The sequence below is a fragment of the Phaenicophaeus curvirostris genome, chromosome Z, assembly GCF_032191515.1.
Source record: "Phaenicophaeus curvirostris isolate KB17595 chromosome Z, BPBGC_Pcur_1.0, whole genome shotgun sequence".
Classification (NCBI taxonomy): Eukaryota; Metazoa; Chordata; class Aves; order Cuculiformes; family Cuculidae; genus Phaenicophaeus; species Phaenicophaeus curvirostris.
This window is the reverse complement of record NC_091431.1, coordinates 24,388,370-24,411,536: the sequence shown is the minus strand read 5'-3', so window position 1 is coordinate 24,411,536 and position 23,167 is coordinate 24,388,370. Positions and strand designations below refer to the sequence as shown.

The following is a 23,167-nucleotide window of genomic DNA, read 5'->3' as shown; positions in this document are numbered from 1 at the left end:
ATAATTACTGAAGTAATAGCTACTTGCATTTCAGTTTCCTTGCCAATCTTGGTTTGCCATAAAAATCTAGACGTTCTGTGAGTGTGTTCTGGTATACCTCCTTCAAGTGAAGTGAAGGCTAAGTTCCCTCCCTGGGTTGTTCCTTTGCATGTCATTTATCCTTTTCAGTTGGGTCTGTGCAGGTGTCTGTAAGGTTCTCAGTCACATAAGTGAAATTATTCCTATGAAATTATATAAAATATTTTGTCCTTTAACAGAAAATGTTATTCTGATAAAATTCTCTGTCAACCAGATCTCCCTGAGGCCAGACACCTGAAAATACAGATGTTTTCAAAGCAAAGCTCCATGTAATTCCCTGTCAAGGGAATTTATTCTGTATTGGAGGGACTCGGTGATAGAAAATAGTGGTTTGTTTGGGTTTTTTTTTATCCCACATGAAAACTAATGATCCAATTTTACTTATATCTGATATGAAATATTATGCCAGGTAATGTAAATTAAAGTGCTATGTAAACAGCCATTAGCTTATCTGAAAGCCCTATGCAAACATTAACCCTGCCTAGTAAATTATAGAGTTGCATAACCTGTTCAAATGTCTGTTTCCCAGGCTGAGCTCATACAGGTAAATTCAAGTTATTTATTATTGCCTGGGGTGGCCAGTGTAGGTACAGGCTCAAGAAGATTGAGTGCTGCTGAATTGGTTGTCATCCCTATTGTGTGTATCAAATTCTTCAACTTTTGCAAAAGTCGTATGTGGGAGAACATGTTTTGGGAGCAGAAAACCTTTCCTCTGAAGGCACGAAATCACTGCCATGTTCTGCTATTAACTATCTCAAAACCATCTTTTTTTTCTTATGCAGCCCAGGATATAGTTGGCCTTCTGGACTGTGAGCACACATTGCTGGCTCATGTTCAACTTCTCATCCACCAGTATCCTCAAGTCCTTCTTCCCAGGGCTGCTCTCGATCCCTTCATCCCCCAGCCTGTGTTGATACCAAGTGTTCCCTGACCCAAGTGCAGGACCTTCCACTTAACGTTGTTGCCTCTCATGTGGTTCACATGGGCTCACTTCTCCAGCTTGTCCAGGTCCCTCTGGATAACCTCCTGTCCCATAGATGTGTCAGCTGCAGCAATGAGCTTGTTATCTACAAGCTTGCTGAAGGTGCACTTGATTCCATTCTCTGTGTCTAAGCATTTTTAATTTTCCTCCACTTAGCTAACTCTTACTGTATTCCATTTGATGTACCATTAGTTACTGTGGGTGCTCAGACTCTGGTGTCAGCAGGAGTGCAGGATTTCTCGGTCTCTGCTGATCTGACTCTCCAGCTGTCATACAGACATGAAGCGTCAGTGGAGTCTTTGGCAAGCATAACTACAAATGTTACTATAGGAGTATTTTCTGGGAGGCTGTCTTAGAACACTTGGCAACGGCTGCTAAAAAACACTTCTCCTTGTGGGTGTTAATATAGTTTGACTCAAGATTAAAGCAACTTCTTGCATGCTGTTGAATACATTAAAAAATGCTAAAACTAGATTCCCATTCAGCAGGTCCAGACTAAGGTGGATCTTGTATTTTATTTAAGAGCTTCTTATTATTAAAATGACATATTACCTGCTTTTATGCATTTAATGCTGGCAGCACATTTGTATACGCTTTAGATTTAGCTTCTTGTACTACCCTAATCAAATTGGTATCTAATGGCCTCATATAAACAAAAGAAGTTAATTGGAAGGTCATGTGCCCCAAAACTTTCAAGTCATATTACAGAAGATGGAAGTGACTTTGCCAGGGACTGAAGATTACCTAGATTTACATGGAGGAAAGGGGGAATTTTGAAAAAAAAGCAGGGCTTGGGCTACAGCAGGAATAGTTGACTGCCAGGCCAAGGGAACCAGAGTATTTGCAGTTCTCAATTACACAAGGTATACCAACAACTTCAGAGAGGTGGATGAGCGATGATGTGTAGTGGAAGTTCACAGGCAGGTAGTTGTGACAGCTGCTTGGGGTCTCACCTACATTACAGCCCTGGGCTGCACTGAATGTCCTCCTCACTTCAGCCGTGACAATACTTGCTGGCTCATTTATCATTTCCCACTGTAGTTATTTAGATTTATCCATCAGGTTGCATATTGGCACATGTCACTGCAAGTTCAAAATCATCTCATTCTCTCTAATTCAGCAATCTGGTATTAAAATGCCATTATGTATGTCATATTAAGTGAATAATTTATTTGTTTCTATTCTGCTGTATTTTTCTGGTTTATTATTTTGACTTCATAATCCTTACCAGTTATAATTTGACTGAATTAGAGAGATGGATGGATTGTATATTTATTAGAAGTTTGAAATAACAGATACTCCTTGTTACTTCATCCTTTCCCTGAAAAATTGTGTGTGTTGATTTCCTCAAAGCTTTGTTCTTCTGAACCAATTTTTTTTTACGGAAGTGTACTCAAAACCAATTAAAATTAAGGAACCATACTTGTAATTCTGGATGCGCTTGCTACAAAATGGTAATAGTGAGATGCTTTCTTGTTGGATTAATGTTTGTGCACCACAGAGGGTATTTCCAGAAGCTTTATGTTGAGGAACACCTTATCTAGGTGTTATTTTAATGAAAGATGCAGTTGTGGCAGTAGTCTAGAGAAAGTAACTTCACAGACAAAATAGGTGTCTCATCCCCTTTTCTCAAAGGTTTATATGATGCAATGAAAACCTGAAAAGATACACCAATAATATGAGTTTTCTTTTAATGGAATTGGAAGAAGTGATCAGTAGAAAGGCTAATCTACTTGAACTGAAAAAGGTAGCCATTTTTATAGTAACATTGATCATTTTTTAGCTATAGGGAAGATTTTGTATGTGTGTGTGTTTGTGTGTGCCCATGCTTCCTCCACTCACCACCCCACCCCAATCCCTAACTGTGCTGGGAAGAATAATTATAATCATAATCTGTGAATATGGTTGTTTTCTCTATCAAAGTAGTTGTTGCTTGTCTCATGATGAGGTTTGGATTCTAGTTCTGCGTATTTAGCATATTGCTAAATAATGATATCTGTGTGAATTTCTACAGTGTAGGGATTTCTTCATAAGCTGAAAGGACCCATTTCCTCTGCCCCTCTCCACCTTCCCATGTGTCCTTTAATTGGGAGAAGACTTTACAGGCCAGGTGTGTCTAGACCAAAAAGATAATTCTACTGTAATATTTAAAACAGGTAGCTCAATAGATGCGTCTGTATCATGGGAATAGATATTAAATTAATAATAGGTAAATTAAAACTGCATCTGCTCTGTTAATTTATTCTGTCTGTTGAATATGCTTAAAGCTGTCTCCATCACTGCATCAGTTTATGAAGTAAAGCTGAAATACAAATACTTAAACACAGATTCAGAGATACTATCTCAACCTGATCTCTGAAGGCACACAGGAGTTTGAAATGTTCTGGTAGAAGGAGTTATGTGAGTGCACATGGCGTTACAGTGTGCATGGTATAAAATTAAACCCATAATAGACTCAGTAAAAGAGTTTGATTATTGTTTTAAAGTAAGTATTCAGGTTTTTCTTATCCTAGAATTCTGTCTAACTCATAGAAAAAATAGTTTTGCAGTACAAGTTAAGAAGGATATTTGAGTGTTTTGCAGTTTTGTATGTTCCAGCAACATTTTAGCAATACAGCTGTTTTCCAGGTGATAAGGTCTCTTTTCGTGTGCAGGCCCATTTAAAGACTTACCCCCACTGCCCATGACCTGGGGGGTTCTCAGGATGTCCAATGCCTGGCCTCCTTATTCTGGCAAACTGAGCCACAACCTACAGGGCCATTTCTTTTACCAGTGTCTTCATTTAGTGCTTTTCTTTGAAATTTTCACCACCATTTTGCTATTGTCTCCCATAAAGCTAAAACACTTGTAAGTGTAGCAGATTTGTGTTTCAATACCACAGAGCCCTCCTTTGCACCTTCATGGTGACTAAAAATACTAGCAGACAGACTGTTTTTAAAAACATCTCTGCTGTCTAACAAAATCTCCCAAGTTTAGAGGAAAAGTAAGAACTACTCAAGACCTTTAGAACTATGGTCGTATAGCAGTTGAAATCTCAAGCACCTGTAATAAGATTTTGAAGAAACCAGCAAACCCTCAGCCATGTGATAAGTAGTTCTCTGATCAGTGTGTGGTCTAGCTAAACGTGTAAATTCTTTATGCGGAATTCTGCCTTTTTTTTTTTAAGGTTAAAGGGTAACCCAGGTAACCATGTTCTGTGCAGAGGCGTCCTGTACAATATCTGGGATATGATAAGGAGAATATTTCATAGATGGACATCCTTTTTGAAATAGCCACTGTCATCTCTTCTCAGACTGCAATGAAGTAAATCGACAGTTGCAGGACAGGACAAAGGGTATTTGATGGAGACTGAGCATATGTTATTTAAAGCTTTACGTGGAAATGAATGCATAATGTTTCTAGAGGCCAGATGACTATGTATATACTTACTTATTATTAGAATTAATTACATTGAAACACCCTGCAGACCATAAATACCTGGAAATCAGTCCTGCGTGGGCCATATTTTAGTACAATATTACTGTTGTATTCTACAGCAAGTAACTTTACTTGGCGTAGGGATGGGGCAAAAGAATGGACAATAATTATGCCTTCTAATATAAGTAGTAATACGTTAATAGTGTCTCACAGCACTTTATAAGTCAGTAAGAGAATGAGAAAAGATAGATGAAGTGACTAAGATTATTCAGGAAGCAAGAAACAAAGAATAGCACTGAAAATGCTTTTTCTTTGCTACTATTGCTGTATAGTCTGCTTTGTAAAAAGGAATTAATGCTCAGTCCTGTGACAGCTCATCCTTGACTTTCACTAAGTTTCACTACTTCAGTTTGTAGCAGATATATACCTCAAAGAAAAGGTATGAAGGAGAGAAAAATTCTAGGGTGAATTGGTGTGGGCAACCAGCAAAACAAGTAGATCATTGCTGTAGCATACCCTGGAAGTATTCCCTGTTGAGCTTCCAAGCCTTTGAAATGCTTCAGGGTTGAAGGCCCTATGGGGAGTAAACAGAGCTTGTAGATCCTCTAGTACATACTTCTCATGAGCCTAAAGGAACAAACAGTGACGAAGTTAGTGAAGGGGCTGGAGAACAAGTCTTATGAGGAGCGGCTGAGGGAACTGGGTTTATTTATCCTTGAGAAGAGAAGGCTGAGGGGAGACCTTATTGCTCTCTACAAGTACCTGAAAAGAGGTTGTACAGAGGAGGGAGCTGGCCTCTTCTCCCAAGTGACAGGGGACAGGACAAGAGGGAATGGTCTCAAGCTCCACCAGGGGAGGTTCAGGCTGGACATCAGGAAAAAAGTTTTCACGGTAAGGGTCATTGGGCACTGGCAGAGGCTGCCCAGGGGCATGGTTGAGTCACCTTCCCTGGAGGTGTTTAAGGCACGGGTGTATAAGGCGCTGAGGGGCAAGGTTTAGTGTTTGATAGGAGTGGTTGAATTCGATGATCCGGTGGGTCTCTTCCAACCTAGTGATTCTGTGATTCTTTTACTGGTCCTGTTCAAAACCATTGGCACCATTGTAGTTGGGTGCTTAGTGGCTACAGCATACAGAAAGGGAAAATATCTTGCATTTAATGCTGAAGTCACGTAAGGTCAAAAGAAGTGATTGCACTGAGAGACATGACTTTCCTGAGAGAACTGAATTACAAAATAGCAAAGATGTATTGTCTGAATATTCCCTGTTTTTCTATTAAAAGAGGGATTACTTTAAACACTTGCATAATTGAGAAAACTCTGTATGTTTTTGTGTAAGGTTGCATGTAGAAACTTAAAGATTTTTTTAACAAAGCCAGTCAAAAGCCTGTATAATGTTAAATCAATGACTGATAAAAAAAAGTTGACTTTTCTTAGCTAATAGGATTTGATATAATTACATTTTTATTTAGTAAGGAAAATTTCATTGCTAAGTTACGGATGAAAAGCATGTTATCAAGGTTTGACTATTAATCCCTTGATAAGGGATGACAGTATTTTTTCATTTGATACTGCCTTTGACTCTTCTGCTTTGTGGTATTCTTTTAAGACTTTGCACAATAGCTATTTGATTAGCCTGTAATTTGATCAGATCAAACTTGTCGCTGTCTTCTGCTTTTTTCCCCCAAGTATCACAGCTTGTTCTACTCGATGTGCGCAAAGACAGCATACCTAGTTTCAGAGACAATAGATGAAGACAGCATGCTAATTAGTTTTTTTAATGTGACTCTTTAATGATAATTGCTATTTATAATTTTTTTTCCCTTTTGGAACTGCCAAAACTCCCAAATGACATTGTTCCAAATTATTTGTCACTTTTTGGTCCTTTCAGATAAGAAGACTGCCTAATTTTCTTTGTTCCAGCAAAGGAAGGTGGGAAAAAGTTGCATTTTTTGATCTTACTGGCCTAGTTTCCAAAAAGCAATCAAACTCTCTATTTGTTTGGCTTTTCACCATGCAACAGAAGAGTTCTAAGTAATTTAGTTCAAGTTAGTTAATTACTTCTGTCTTGTGCAGTTATTTGGTACATAAAACAAACTTATCTTTTTAGGGCTTATTTATGGTTTTACAGTTGTGTATTGAAAAGGAAGAAAAACAGTTTAGTAGTGGGATCAGAAAGTTGATTGGGCAAAATATGTATTTTTGTTTTGTTTGCCGCATTCATGCTGTCTTCCCTTTAAATGCTGTGTAAATGCACATTTGAAGTTTTTGATGTTCCATTTGATACATGCTCTCCTTCACTGGAAAGTGGTGAGAGAGAGACTGAAAAAGGGAAGGAGGAAGAATGGCACTTCTCTAATCTTGTGTGGGTTTTTTTCCCTGTAAAAGCTACACATCCACAGAGGTGTGATCTGAAATAATGTGCAAGTAGCGTAGTGTCAAGCAGGACCAAAAGACATACGGAGGAAGCCAAAGAGGTATCACAGGATTGACTGTGAGACAGTGAGCAGTGAATTAAAGTGAAGCATGAATTAAAACTTCGTAGAAGAAAGGTTATTGACATACTGCCACAAGGAATCAGCTTGATAGGTTCAAAGAAGGATTTGACATCCACAAGCAAGCTAGACGTTGTCTTATTGGTTAAACTGAACTTTGGGCTGGATACTGCATCTCATAAGTCAACGCTTGTTGGTTTCAGGCTACTAAGGAATAACAGACTTACAGGGAAATTACTCAGCACTAGTGTACAGAGCAGTTTTTAAATGCCAATTCCCGAGTGCCATTGGTCACAGTGTGAGAGTGGACCCCTACGTGCAGGGGTAAGATATAGTATGACTACTACTGTGTTCCTTGAAGAGTTGTCTGTGGCTCAGTTTCTGGATACCATTTATGAGGACTGGCATTCTAGAGGGCCTAAGCACTGCTCATTGTCACAAAACCATATTACATATCAGAATCACGTACTCTGCTCATGCAAATTCATAAATGAAATAAAACAACACTGAGAACAGTTCACTGACAAACAGGCATTGTAAATCTGCGTTACAGTTTATTGGAACAGCAGGCATTAGAAGAGCAGAAATCGAATAACAAAACTTATTCTAGGACTTAAGTCTTACATGCCACGTTTCAGGCTTTAGTGTATTTTCACGGTTGATTATAGACACCCTAAAAATAGGGACGTATAATGGAAATGCTGACAGATTCTGAACTATCATGGTGGTAGCAGGCACTGCTATAATTAGGCATGCATCTGAGTAGACAGTGTAATATGATTGCCGTGTTTATACCCTGTGCTGGAAGGAATGTTTGTTAATCTGCACAATCCTTTTATGTGAGTTAGGGAGCAAGAGTTTGTGCAAAAAAAAAAAAGATGCTGATGTGTATTTCCCATTCCAGGTGATATCCACGCATCTCAAAAAATAATAGACTTGCAGGATATTGGATAACTCTGGTTATCCAGAGTATGACATACTATTACCTCAGAATTGAAAGAAACTGATCGGAATTTGCCTGAAAACATCAGGCATTGTACAATTCAGCAGGAGAAAACATGTACAAGTATTTTATCTTTATATTATGAATGTGGTTGAAGTAATTTGCTGAGTAAAAGCTTTTCTTTCCTCCTTTTTTAAGCATTTAAACTCTCCAGTTAAAAATTTTTTCTCCTAGTTTCTTTTGCTGTCAAACTAATGTTTGCTTTGTAATTTCAGAGGTCAGAGCCCAGCTGTTGCTGAATTTAACTTGCTCCTGAAAGCATATTCTTTGGAAACATATGGTGTGGATCCTCATCCTTGTAAGGTAACGGGGAGGTTTTTTGCTAATATTTAATAAAATGTTATTTTTACTAACCCATAGTAAATTGCCATAATTGAACTGCTTTAGCTCTGTTTCTTTATCCAAGCACAAATAGGGAGTAATTTATAAAAGAACTTGCCCTAGAACTACATACTGCATTTAAGTCCTGGAAGAACATTGACTAGTTGATGTTTCTGCATCAGTCAAAGGAAACGTCTCTTCAAAGGAAACAAAACTTTATAAGAGAATGTAGTAGAGTGTCATGACAAAAGAAGTTGATTATACTTCATAATGTCTTTGCATTTAATGCAAAGGTTTCTTTAAATACTCCAGGTGTGAAATATTTTGTGTTTGCCAAGATCTCCAGGATTCAGCATTATTCTGTACAGAAGATGCGATAAATATTCCTTGACAGCTTAGTTTGTCAAACACCATCAGAACATGGAAAACTTAGTAAGAACTGCAAACCGAACATATAGAGGGTTGAACTGGGTGTGCATATGCATATTCCTCTACTTTCCTGTTTTGTGGTCTCTAGAAGAAGGTGATTTGAGTTAGGAGTTCTCATTATCCCTTACACCTGCATTTTTAATTACTTGGTTTTATCTGCATAACCTGTAGTGTTTGGTTTTTGTGTTACTTGCTTCATGTTTTAACTGCTGCTTTTACTTTGGCTTGTATACCATCTTACTGGGTGGAACAGCAGTACTGTCCAGTTAGCTGTTCTGGTAGTGAGAGCCCTTAAACAGTCATCTCTAACATAGAATTACATCGGATTGCTAAGAATGGTTCTTATGTGTGAAATACTTGCTCTGGTTGACAGCTCAGTTAAGTCAGCAACTTAGGAAACTTCAGTTCAAAACTATACTGTAGATTATCAGGGGGCATACCAGAGACTTACGTTTGCACTTAGGGCAGAGTCAAAACTGTCTCAGAATTTCCTTTCTTGGGCAGTTGGGCCTGCAGTATAGGGCCATGCAAGGATTCACCACCCATGCTCATGGAACATTTTTCATTCTTCTGGAAGTTAACAGCGAAGCAAGTTGCTTCGCTGGCTCTTTACAACATACCTCTTTCAGTGCTGTGGCTGCTACTCCACAAGCATCACTGTTTCTTATTTTATTTGTGGAACATATGGCAGAGTAAATTATCTTTCCTTTTTGAAATGCAAGCATCACCATATGTTCTAGCTTGTACTCAAGTGTACTTGCTCGTTGTAGTAATTGCTGTCTGTCAGCAGTCCTTCCAACACAACATCTTGTAGAGGAACGACGTATTCTGAAATCTTAAGAAGTATCAGTGTTGAGGCAGATATGAATCCCTTGTTTGTGGTTAGTCAGCACACTAAGAACAGGACATACGCAGAAGTATATTTCCAACAAAATTAGCAGGTATACCTAAGAATTCCCTGTATCGTCATCTATAGATAGACAGAAACAAAGAGAATGCTGTTACTCAGTTAAATGCCTAGAAACAAATAAGGCCTCTATTGCTAAGAGTAGTCTTTGTTAGAAGCGTATAAATTTTATTTCAAAAAGGAAAACAAAATAGATGTAATCTATAGTGGGGTAACAATTTATCAGTAAGAAACACCTCATTGGATGAGGGGAAAATTACATTTCTTTTTTCTCTTTCAAGGACTCAACGGGGACAACTACATTTTTAGGATTCACAGCGGCAGGATTTGTAGTTTTCCAGGGGAATAAAAGAATTCATTTGTTAAAATGGTAAGCATTTGAAGTAAGAGTAGATTAATATGCAAGAGGCTCTTCTCCAATGCCTTCCCTTCTTTCTGCTATCTTTACCAGCATTTGTTATCTTTAAGGTGAACCACATGAATATTCCTTGTCTTGCCCAATCATGTTTGTTTAAAAAGATCTTAGATGAGAAGTGGAGTAACAATAATTTGGTCTCATTCTTCTTCCAGTGAAAATTATTCCACAGAGTGTATTAGTCAATATAATGCACAAATGCTGGAATCGAGTAAGTTGATTTTTCAACAATCCTGTAAATCACCACTAAGGCTTTTTGGCAGAGGTGTCTGGAAGAATTTACAAGAGTCCACCTGCATCTTTATTTGAGTCTTGGAAATATTGCTATTTCCACATTTAACTAGCCTCGATTTGAAAACAGGTACAGCTACTTCAGTCTTTAAGAATTCAATGTCTTCATTACTTTTATTTGCCTTAATTGGGCAGTCACAGTCATGGTTGAGAGGTAAAACTGAGCTTCTGCAGGTGGTGTAACAGCAGTTGGCCATGCCTTCAGCAATGTGGTGCAGAATGAGCAGTCATGCTCAGATGTTGATAAATCTCATTTTAGCCCTGCTGCTGAAGGGTTGCCAGCATCAGTTACTTAGATGTGGCTGCTTGGCCTCTATGCTCCCAGCCTGTCTTGTTGAAAGAAGATGAGCAGGAGGTGAAGAAATAGTGACAAGTTTTTGTGTGTAGAGCTGTACTTTTTGTTGCATGCCCATAGAAAACTCCCTGGTAGCTGACTAACCCGAAATTCTCAGAGATATAACGTCGGTATAGTCCTGTCCATCTGATTGAATTCCTGGTGGAGTTCTGAGGTCCTGTCTGTCGAATGTCATGCATTTGTGATCCTAGATTTGTACTGTAGTTTCTCTAGGGTTAATTCCAGGTAGCCCCAGTCACAGTGCTTTGATGGTTTGTGCTTTTGGCATAAGGACAGTGTAACTGTAATGTCAGTATATGACGCAAGAAGGAGCCAACAGCAATTTCTTGATGTGTGGGAAATGAGTACACTGTGGGAAATGAGTTTTGCAGCACTTAGATTTTACTTAAGGATAACTTAAGGTTACTTAAGGATAATATGTCCTTTTGGAGATCTCTGTTTTCATTTAGTCCATTGGCATGTAAATCAGATACTAAATGAAATGGCAGTAGAAGAAAAGTCATTAAACTACCTCAGTGTTATGCTGGCTGTCAGAAGGTTGGTGAGATTTATCTGAATGTTATATACTGCTGCTTTTATTTCTGAGGCCTAAAAGTGAGTGCTAGTAGCTTTAACTGATATTAGTAGAAATTTGCACTCCACTGTATTCATATTTCCTTTTCAATAGAAATCTAAAATTTTGAGAAGTTTATGAAAAACTACAGTGACAAAATTTCCATTACAATTTAAGCAAAGGCTTTGTATTGCCTTAATATGGTGCACAGCTGTTTCTTATGTAGATTGTACTTTCAGCATTGGTTAAATTAAATTTTACTTAGGTTTGCAACTCACAGGGCCCCAGTAACAAGTACTGTCAAAAATTTTTCTTCTTTTTGTGTTCTATCTGTAAGAAGTCAGTTACTGAGGTATGTGATAGCACACCACAAATAAAGAAGGATAGAGATAAGATGGTGCTGGTAAAAAGCGCCTGCATCTAGAAAAGTGTATGCCTTCTTATGCAGCATATGCAGGCTGAGTTGTATCATCTTTCCCTCAATGTAGTTACACTAGATAGTACACTTTAAGATACAAGAGGAATTAAGAACTGTGTAATCAATACAATGTAAACGTAAGTTTTTGGCTACTTTTAATTTCCTCTTCATTTTCCAGCAGAAGTTAATTCTTTGAAATTGTAAAGGTGAAGAGCTGTCAAAGAAATACTCTAGGTTTATGTTCTTTACTCTAAAGAAAATAAGAATATTAAATGCTTTTATACCAGAAGCTGTAAGATTTCCTTTGAGGCTCTGTCCTTTAACAGCCTGCTTGACTTTGGGAATCAGCATGCAAATTTTTTTTTCTTATCTGTAGATCTATTTTTCCTGTACTTAAATGGCTTTTCTCTTTCTAGGTGTGATGTCTATAAACTGAAATTTGAAGGGAAGACTTTTTATGTGTTTGGAGCTCAGAAAGAGGTCAGGTTTTTTATTTTTACAGAACTGTATTAGATTTGGAGCCAACTAAAACGTAACATAAATTTTAAACTAAACAAAACTCCGAACAACCAAAAATTGTACTTAATATTGTAACTAAAATATAGACTACATGTGAATGTGAATATTGCTGTTGTCAAAAGAATGTCTAACTTGCAAAGGCTGGAGACATTTCTCACTTAATGTACATGCAGTGTTCTGTTGATTGCTCATGGTTTTGGTTGTCTCTGTAGTCAAGTTTTAATGGATTTTAAAGCACTAATGCTGTACCAACCTGCCTATAAAGCATGAGCAACAAATAAATCTTATTGAAAATTCAAGTGGGTATTGATACCTAGATCAATGTGAGATATTTTTGACTAGCTGCAGTCATCACCTCAAATCTTGGTCAGCTGAACAAACTGGAGACTATATTAGATTGCTAGGAGTCCTGTCACTGGACTCTTCCCACTGAAATCATAGAGATTTTTGACTACAGCATGCTGCAATCAATTCCTCTCCTAGGGCGGAGTGATTTAGCCCAAGCCATAATGGCTTTGGATGTGGCTAGGTGAGGAACAGAAAACAAAGGAAGGACATAATGCCAGAGGTATCAGGGATTATTTGTGTGATTGCAAGTATGATTTGATGGTAGGATTTGATGGTAGGAAGCAGGAAGAAGTGGATATAAGTAGTACAGCAACTGTGCAGTTTGGACTATGGAACACAGAGACTTCCCTCCCTTGACTTTTGCCTGAAGACAGTTGGTACAGATATATTCTACAAGCCACTTGTATGTATGCTTTTCTTTGCCCCCTCCAAGCATCCTTTTTCATTTCTGCATCAATTACTTGGGTGTTTTAATAATATCAGCTATGTTGTATGGTTGCAATTCTGTGGATGAACGACAGATTGAGGCTATGTGGGCAAACTTGGTCCTTAGTGTATCTGGTTCATAGTACAGCTACTTCAGCCTTTGAGAATTCAACAATTTCACTACTTTTATTTGCTTTCTTTTCCATGCACCTAGAAAAAGGCTGTGCTGTCATTCCATACCTCTACTCCAGCAGCCTGCAAGCATCTTTGGAAATGTGGGGTGGAGAACCAGGCTTTCTACAAGTATGTAAACATGAAGTCAATATCTATACTAAAAGTAAAAAAAAAAAATGCATGTAAGTAGAAGATTCTTCAGTTCAGAAGACAAACAAAAACCATGAACGTTAATGGGGAATATTATTTCAAGCCAGTATTATGAATTATTTAAAATCTGAATGAGACAAGAGGGGTTTGGCAGTGAATAATTACACTTTTTGCCAGATTGCTTTTTTTTGCCACTCTGTAGTCTAACATTGGATGGAGACAGAATTGCACATGTCTGGGAATATAGTCATTAATCTTAGCCCTGCTGTTGGGACACCTTGAGAATGATTGAAACAATTTGTTACGCTTGATTCTCTGGGCTTTTTTCTGGGTGGGTAGTGTTCTCCGACTTGAGATCCAAGGTTTAGTAAGAGTTGTAAGAAAAAAATAAGAGTTGTATGAAAAAAATATTTCTGCAGTGATTTTTTTTTTAAAATGTTCTTGGATACAGTTTGAAAGATGCCAGCCATCTTCTTTTAAAAAAAAAGCCTGTAAATTGACAAGAGGAGTGTCTTCTTTACTGTTCCCTAAAAGAGAACCTGAAAATAATTTCTTCTTAAAAAGCTCTTGTGTGTTCTTTCTGCCCTGCAAACTTATTGACACCTCCCTTTAGGCACGGATCTTTTATTCTTGCTACTTAGTCTCTTCTTACAGCATCTTGCCTATTTTATTAAAACTATTGTTTCTGTATTGGAGAATAGCAACACCAGGGGGCTGCTCTAGTGGTAAATAATAACTAACTAGGAAATGTAAATGGCCTGCTTTATTTTAGAAAAGATCCCTCCTTTTGTTTCAACACTGATACAATAATATATTGTTATAATCTACTACATTGATATAAATAATAAAGAAACAAGAAATATGAGCTGGCACAAAACAGCTGTTAATTCTCTGTTTTAACATCTACTGTGTTTGGAACTTTAAAAGACTAGCTGGAAGCGTTTTCCACTGGAAGTACATATAAGTAAGAAAATAGTGCATAGTGGCTTGAGTGATTTTATTTTATGTTACTATAAATAAATACAGAGAATAGGAAACAATTCCTACCTAAAAGAAAGAAATCAATAAAGATGTCTGACTCATAGAAATATAATCTCTCTGCTTTTATGATTAAATAATTGTAATATTAACTGTCACAAATACATGATTGTGATGGTTTTGCAATTCACTAGTGCCAAATGCCCAGCTGGATGCTCTCTTACTCCCTGTCTTCAACAGGTCAAGAGGAGAAATTAAGATTTAAAAACCTCATGTGTTGGGATAGAAACTGTAAGATTACTTACCAATTGCTGTCAGGAGCAAAACAGACTTGACTTGGGGAAGGTTAATTTAAATTGTTTCTCATCTTTTTACTTACTTCAAAATGCCAATAGACAAAATTAAAACCACCCCTCTCTATTTCTTCCCAGGCTTAATTTCACTCCTTCATTCCTGACTTCTCTATATGCCTCTTGCCTGGAGCAGCATAGGGAGATAGGCAGTGGGGGTCACAGTCAGTTCGTAGTGGTTTCTGTCCACTGACCCTTCGTCTTCATAATTTTCCCCTGCTCCAGTGTTCTTCATGAACAACTCCCATATGAGTCCTTCCCATGGGCTGCAGTCCTTCAGAATAAACCTGCTGCAGCGGAGGTTGCTCTCCACAGGCCACAGCTCCTATCAAGATCCATCTCCCCTCTGGATTCTCCAGGGGTTCTGGCTTCCTTCAGGCATCCCTACCTGCTGTAGTGCACAGTCCTTCATGGGTTGTAATGTGGACATCTTCTCTGGTGTGGTTTTCCATAGGCTGCAGGGGAACTGCCTGCTTCCCCACAGTCTTCTTCACAGCCTGTAGGGTAATCTCTGCTCAGCACCTGGAACACCACCTCCTCCTTTTTCTTCTGTGACCTCAGTGTCTGCAGGGCTACTTCTTTCATGTTTTTGTCTACTTTCTAGATACCTTCAGGACACTACATTGGGGTTATTTCTTTAGCATGATTTCTTAAAATTATGCTTGCCTGTTTCAGTTTTGGTCAGCCTAAAAAGGCTGCTTTAGTAAATGAAGATTGGTAGTGATATTCAGTGAAGCCTGCCTAATAGATTGGAAAATAGTAGTATGTGGAGTGCAGAAAATAAACAACACTCCTCCAAATAAGAAACTGAAGCCAAAGTGTTCTGTAAATAAAGGCTTAGGATAGTAGTTTGGAAACAGCGAAAGTTTTCTTACATTTCAGAGAAACTGAGCTGTATAGTGAGCTGTACAGTGTTGACTGTTTGTTACTTAAAAGCATTAGATGAATCCTGTCTGTTTATGTTCTGTTTATTGTATGATAGCAACAAAAATATTCTACTTAGATTAGAACAGACATAGCCAAGTTGTGTAAGTAATTCATGATAATGACACTTTCCCTAAATTAGATTTGGTCCTCTCTTCTTCTTAGAAGAGTTTGAGACTTCAATTTTAAGATAAAGTCATCATCTCTCTGCATGTCTTTTAAAAATGGAACTTTAGTCCTGTCTCAACACAGGCTCAGGGTTAACTGTTGCTATTATTTGCAAGTAGATATAAATCGTAGAAGATTGTCTACTAGAGTCTGGGAATGACTCGATAGTAAATAAGTTTACCATTTTGAAGGCAGGGAACATCAAGGAGGTGGTGCGTCTGAGATACTCTTCTGTGATCTTTGTGGTAAAATACTATGCTAAAAGGTTGCTGTATACTTCATGATGGGAGAGAAGCAGTAAGATGTGATGTAGGCTACCAAGAAGTGGACTGTGTAGAAACATTGGAAATGCAGCTACTTTTGGAGACAAGTTTTAGCACTTCTTTATTATTTCTTTGCTTTACTAGTGGGAAACTAGATCTGAAGGGGGAGGGAGATAAAGCCAGACTAGACAGGAGTGAGCCTGGAAGCAGCACTCCAGTGCCTGAGAGATGCTATACTGGTCAGAACCTCCAGTATATCAGCCCAGAGTGAGTGAGGGTGAGCACATTTCATGATGGAAAAGATGTAATTTGCACTGATGGGTTAGATAATCCAAGGACCAGTCATTTGGGAATGAACTCTATTCCCTTCATAAGAGATGAGGGATTAACTGCCCAACTGAAGTGCATCTACACCAATGCATGCAGCATGGGCAATAAGCAGGAGGAATTAGAAACTGTTGTAGGGCATGGAGATTATGGCACAGTTGCCATCACAGAAACATGGTGGGATGACTCATATAACTGGAGTGCTACTATGATGGAGTATAAACTCTTCAGACGGGACAGGAAAGATGGGAGAGGTGGTGGGGTCACATTCTGTGTTAGAGAGTGCTTTGATACCATCGAGCTTGATTATGGTGATGACAGGATTGAATGTCTCTGGGTAAAAATCACAGGAGCCCACAAGAAGGCAGATGTTGTGTTGGGAGTCTGTTATAGACCACCTATCCAGACAGAAGAAGCTGACGAGCTCTTCCACAAACAACTGGGTGAAGTCTCAAGATTGCTAGCTCTTGTCCTTGTGGGAGACTTTATTCTACCAGATGTCTTCTGGAAGTATAGTACAGCAGAGAGAAAGCAGTCTAGGAGGTTCCTGGAGTGTGTGGAAGACAACTTCCTTACACAGCTGGTGAAAGAGCCAACAAGGGAAGGCGCCTTCCTGGACCCGCTGTTTGTGAACCGAGAAGGCCTTGTGGGGGATGTGACTGTTGGAGAACACTTGGAGCAAAGTGTTTATGAGATGGTAGAACAACAGTGACAGGGGATGAGGACAAGGCTGAGGTATTTAATGCCTTCTTTGCCTCAGTTCTTTAATGGTAAGGAAAGTTGTTCCCTGTGTGTGCATCCCCAGGAGCGTGAGGAGCAGAACAAAGCTCCCATGATCCAAGAGGAGGTGGTTAGAGACTTGCTTGGCCAATTAGACACTCACAAGCCTATGGGGCTGGATGCGCTCCACCCAAGAGTATTGAGGGAGCTGGTGGATGTGCTGGCCAAACCCCTTTCCATCATCTTCCAGCAATCCTGGCTGACTGGAGAAGTTCCACTGGACTGGAGGCTGGCTGATGTTGTACCCATTCACAAGGTGACCCACTTGCTAGTTGAGGGAAAGGCTGTGGATGTATCTTCTTGGACATCAGTAAAGCCTTTGACACAATTTCTCACAGCATTCTGCTTAGGAAACTGTCAGCCTCTGGCCTGGGCAGGTGAACGCTCTCCTGGGTGGAAAACTGGTTGGATGTCTGGGCCAAGAGAGTGGTGGTAAACGGAGTTAACTCTAGCCGGAGGCCAGTTACAAGTGGGGTTCCCCAGGGCTCAGTGCTGGGTCCAGCCCTGTTCTATGTCTTTATCAATGACCTGGATGAAGGCATTGAGGGCGCCCTTAGCAAGTTTGTGGACGATACTAAGCTGGGTGGGAGTGTTGATCTGCTGGTGGGTAAGGAGGCTCTGCAAAGGGATCTGAACAGGCTGGACCACTGGGCTGAGACCAATGGCATGAGGTTTAACAAGGCCAAGTGCCAGGTCCTGCACTTGGGGCACAACAACCTTGTGCAGTGCTACAGACTAGGAGAAGTCTGACTAGAAAGCTGCCTGGAGGAGAAGGACTTGGGGGTGTTGGTTGACAGCGACTGAATATGAGCCAGCAGTGTGCCCAGGTGGCCAAGAAGGCCGATGGCATCTTGGCTTGTATCAGAAACGGCGTGACCAGCAGGTCCAGGGAGGGTATTCTGCCTCTGTACTCGGCACTGGTGAGACCGCTCCTTGAATACTGTGTTCAGTTCTGGGCCCCCTCACCACAAGAAGGATGTTGAGGCTCTGGAGCGAGTCCAGAGAAGAGCAACAAAGCTGGTGAAGGAGCTGGAGAACAAGTCTTACAAGGAGCGGCTGAGGAAACTAGGGTTGTTTAGTCTTGAGAAGAGGAGGCTGAGGGGAGACCTTACTGCTGTCTATGACTACCTGAAAGGAGGTTGTGGAGAGGAGGGAGCTGGCCTCTTCTCCCCAGTGGCAGGGGACAGGACAAGGGGGAATGGCCTCAAGCTGTCCCAGGGGAGGTTCAGACTAGATACCAGAAAGAAATTTTTCACAGAAAGGGTCATCAGGCACTGGCAGAGGCTGCCCAGGGAGGTGGTGGAATTACCATCCCTGGAGGTATTTAAAAGACAGGTAGATGAGGTGCTCAGGGACGTGGTTTAGGGACAGATAGAAATGGTTGGACTCGATGATCCTGGAGGTCTTTTCCAACCTGGTGATTCCATGATTCTATGAAAGTGGAAACAGTCATATCTTCCCACAAACAAGGTGGTAGTAGGGCAAACTTGTTCTAGGGCCCTTTGGTGGACCATAATCTTTCCTTCATTCTGTAAATGAAAGTTCCTAGAGATGCAGCAAATGTTGGCATTTAATTTTCTTGCTTTCCTGTCTGGGTAATGACTTGGTTTATGTTCAGTCATTCTGTGATGTCTGAATTATTTTATGTATGCTTTATATTATAATATATGAAGGCATTAGAAAATTGGAAAGCTCAATTATTCAATGTTACTTTATTATATGAAAATTACAAAGCTTGTAGTTCGTGTTGTTCATTTTTGCTTACTAGGTTCCTTCTACATTGGAAATGTCAGTGTCTGTTCTTTTTCTTCAAGGTATGCAAAATCCAGTCAGATCAAAACCATGTCCAGCAGCAAGATATTTTTTAAAGGCAGTAGATTTCGATATAGGTGGGTGTCTGCTGTTTGTTTTTCATGGTAAACCATTCCAGAAAGTAATAGAAGGTATCAATAATTACTCCTGGCAAACTGAGGGCTTTTCCTTCTTGAGGACCTGTTCACAACTTAATCCAGGTTTAGGATTTGAATGATTTGCTGTTGTCTCCTAAGTGTCACTTATAAAACAAACTGGTGGCTTCATGCAGACTTCTGTCAAAGAGCAGTTTCACCAGAACAGGGCTCCCTTTTTGGTGCAGTTTCTGTAAAAACAAGGAGATGTGGCTTGTGTAGAGGTTGTATGGCCCCTGTAACTGGACCACTCTGAACCAGAGGTGCGTTAGTAGGATAGTCCACTCTCCCTTCTAGTGTTCTACAACTAAAGGTTGCTTTTTCTTCAGTAGTTTTGCAGGCAAGTGGTCAGCAGAATTTTTAGCCTAGGACATTATATATCCACTACATGGGATTTTTTTTTTTTTGCCTTTTCGTTTTCTTCTTTTGAATGTAACTTCATTGTTCATTTATGTATAGTGCTTGGCATGTAATGAGCTCATCTTGGTATTTGTTTGAATATTTGTTTTATGTTTTAATATAGTGGGAAAGTAGCCAAAGAAGTTGTGGAGGCAAGCTCTAAAATCCAGAGGGAACCTCCAGAAGTTCACAGGTATGTCTTTACATTCGATATGAAAGTTTAAGGACCGAGGAGAATTGTTGTTCTCTACAGAGATATTCTCTTTCCTTTACAGTAAGATGTCAGGTCTGTCATTCTGAGCTTCCACAATGAGGCATACAGGCCTTCGGAAATGTATGTCACCAGTGTTATAGAATTCTGACAATAACATATTGTCTTCTACACAAGGGAACCTTTTTCTACACTACTTTTAAGCTAGGTTTAATCAATCAGTCAGATAAGTAGTTATATTATTTTCTGTGTTATGACACAGACTGTTATTACACATTCCCGACAGAAAAATACATTCTCATTTCATTCCCACTTCTTGCCTGGTTTTGAAAGATTCCATTTTGTGTATGTATATGTATATGTGTGTATTTAAAGGCATACTTGACAGGTTTTTCCATAACTCAGGCAGATTAAGAAGGAAGAAGTTTATTCAGTAAAGATAAAAAAGGTCAGCGAATCTTTTCTTTAAAGAAAAAAGATTTGGCTTGTCAGAAATAAGCAGCTGGACTTTGCGAGCAAACTAATCGTCATTATCACTCATTGTAGCGACAGTGGAAACTGATAAGAAGCTAAATAAAGTCCTTCAGAAAAGAAGAAAATATTTCCAACAAATATTTGTAAAAATATTGTCCAGACATACTGGGTAATTAATAGTAAGGCCATGGTATTGTATATGCTTTTGCAGATTATATTTGCAAATGGACTAAGTTGTGGTCTTGAAATGTGTTAACTGAGAACATCAAAGGCAGGATATAGGTGCTTTTTGAGGCAAGGTGGATTACTCGAGCACATAAATGTGTTTTAAATGAAAATAGGGATTCACATAAGGAAATAGCTAATCATCTACTTTCCATAGAGTTTATTTCTTCCATTGGATAGGAAAAGATTTTAACGTGAAATTATTTAATATTTTACTTTTCTTTGCTTACAGTATTTCAAGTACTTAAAACTATTAGTGTACATAAAGAAACAAATGAGGGCATATAAGGTTATAGAGCAATGTCATACAGATTCACACCCATAAATAGTATTGTTTGTTTTTTATTATTAACCTTCTTAAAATGCTCCAGGTTTTTAGAAAGACTAAAAAAAAGTTTAATGATATCAAATGGTTTTATAATGCAGGTTTTGAAATGGGAGACAGAGGTAGATAGCTTGTCCTTCTTATAGCACAAGTAGACAAAAAGCACAGAAAATTTTCAACTCCAAAAGAAACAAGTTACTCTGTGAAAGAGGATCTGGAGACAGGAAATGGTATGTTTTCAGGTGCAAAACATATAAAGGAAATTGTGTGATTAAAGGTTGAAAAAAAATATACATATGCGCATATACATACATGCATATATATAGTTTTCTCCCTCTGGGCCCTCTCCCTCAAAGTTGATTCAGTGGTACCGTGGCTGCATTGAGAAAGAAACATGCAGTTGTGAGGAGGATACTGTTCAATATCTTTGTGTGACACTTAAAGCACTACAGGCTGAAAATCTGTTGGAATGTGTAGTTATGCAGCATTAATGCAACACCAAGTTAAACTAGATGGTTAGAATGCAAGCGAGGATATAAGTAGCTTTGGGCATACATTAATGAGCAAGGTATCAGGGCAACAGAGTAAGAAAGAAAGTCTTTTTATCTCCACAGAATGTTAATGTAACTTAAAGTAGGGTATCTGTGTCCTGAGTTAACCTACAACCTCAGCAACATACAGTCTCTTCTTTTGAGTTGCTATTAGTGCTTTGTGCAGTTTTTTTTAATCTATGTGGAATTGTAAGTTAATCTTCGTGCAAACTTGGAATGCACTTTGTGAAAATTCAGCACTATACGTATATACTATTTGAAGTCAAGTAGAATTGTCTTCTCTTTTATCTTTGCTTTTGTCAAAAGTAAATATTTTATAATGTAATGGTTCAGATTTGTTGTGGGACTCTTGCTTCAGGCCTGTACCATGTAAGTCCTAGATAGCTTATTCTGAAGAGCTATTTTATTTTCTCAGTAATATGATTTTAGGCTAATGAGTCTCATGACTGAAGTGAATCAACAGCTTTCCTCAGACTTTCTCTTGCAAGTTCAACACCTGCTACCAGGAGAGCCTGATAGAGCCAAGCAAGACAAGGCAGAAAACCTGCCTTAGCACCTGGATGCATGGTGTAGAGGCAGCGTCTGGGGTGCATCAGAATGACAGCGCTGTGTATCTATTAACTGAAGGAATACGGTTGTTCCTGATTTAGTCTGCAATGCTCAAACTGTAACATCTTCTTTACCTGGTCAGATGCAATGGAACAACATCAGGAAAAATTACTTATATCCTCTCTACCTTCTCCTCCTTTGAAGTGGAGAGGAGCAACACACTGAAATCCTGCATGACATAACAAGGAGTCAGGCTGTGTAAAGGGAAGTAAACCAGCACAAAACCATCTCTTACACTTCGTATGTTGAGAGGTTTATATCTGCTGAGGATGCAACTGAGCTGAACACAGCACTCAGTGTGCAGAGCTAGCTATGATAGCTCAAGGCATATTGTAATTTATGCAAAACGATTCTGACCTGAGACTTACTGAACTGCAAGTGTTCCTTAGTGAATAAACTGACTCTGTTTTCTCTGTTCTTTTAGAACCAGCATTACCCAGAGTCGCAGCTCTCCCTCTTTGAACAAGCAACTTATAATCAACATGGAACCTCTGCAACCCCTCCTTCCTTCTCCCTGTGAGGAGGAAGAGGTCCCCTTAGATGAAGGTGAGTTACACACCTGATTCCTGCCAAATACTACCAGTATTTATTAAAAAAATATGTAGAAAAGGGTGTGTTACTGACTCAGGATATGGAAAAAATGTAATAATTTCCATTAGGAGTACACTATTAAGCCTCTGCACATCATATTGGGAAATAATTGCTAGCTAAAGGAACAGTTCACAAGCTTCATGTGAGGTATATTGTGAGAAAAGTTACTGCTGTTAAGCTTTCTATTTCAAAAATCTTTTCTTCAGGTGGTTGAGTGAAAAAAACATGCCTGGAAATTCAACACAACACCATTTTACTAAATAGTAACTGTAGTTACTCAGGAGTGAAAGCTGACAGTTGAGTGCTAGGCGTGTTGTTTTTCTTCCCTTTCTTCCCTTACTTCCCTTTACTTTTACATTTATTTCTTTCTGTTCTAAACTCTCTGCTAATTTAATTCCATTGACAAAAAGGGACATTGTTTGAAGGTCATCTAGGGAAGAGTCTTTGCTAATTTAATCCTACTGACAAAAAAGTATGTTATTGGAAGATCAGTATGAATCCATTTTGTAGGACCAGGTTTCCCATGTATTTGTTTATTGTGTTTCCATGTGTTTGTATATTTTAAAAATCACATTCAACACCTAGAGATGCAGTCATTGCAAAGAATGGTGTGAAAATCTTAACCAGTTTAAATAAGGATAACTGCAATCTTCCTTGTAAAAGAGGAAGCTAACCAACCAAAACCTAACAATGGTTCTTTCTTGAGATGTTGTGAGCTGGTTGTTTAAGAAGCTGGGAAATATGACTTCTGCTGTTGTTTTATTGTGGT

At 38.9% G+C, this 23,167-nt stretch overlaps 1 protein-coding gene across 4 annotated transcripts in view; it reads left to right on the top strand.

Annotated features, from left to right (window-relative positions):
- FRMD3 (FERM domain containing 3) overlaps window positions 1-23,167 on the top strand; it is a 141,124-nt gene that overhangs the window by 100,485 nt on the left and 17,472 nt on the right. For all 4 annotated transcript variants that reach the window (XM_069879980.1, XM_069879981.1, XM_069879979.1 and 1 more), the window contains exons 7-13: window positions 8,187-8,274; window positions 9,910-9,998; window positions 12,077-12,140; window positions 13,168-13,256; window positions 18,882-18,956; window positions 19,537-19,605; window positions 22,232-22,353. In XM_069879980.1, coding sequence (XP_069736081.1) covers window positions 8,187-8,274; window positions 9,910-9,998; window positions 12,077-12,140; window positions 13,168-13,256; window positions 18,882-18,956; window positions 19,537-19,605; window positions 22,232-22,353 — 596 coding nt within the window. The remainder of the gene's footprint in view (window positions 1-8,186; window positions 8,275-9,909; window positions 9,999-12,076; window positions 12,141-13,167; window positions 13,257-18,881; window positions 18,957-19,536; window positions 19,606-22,231; window positions 22,354-23,167) is intronic.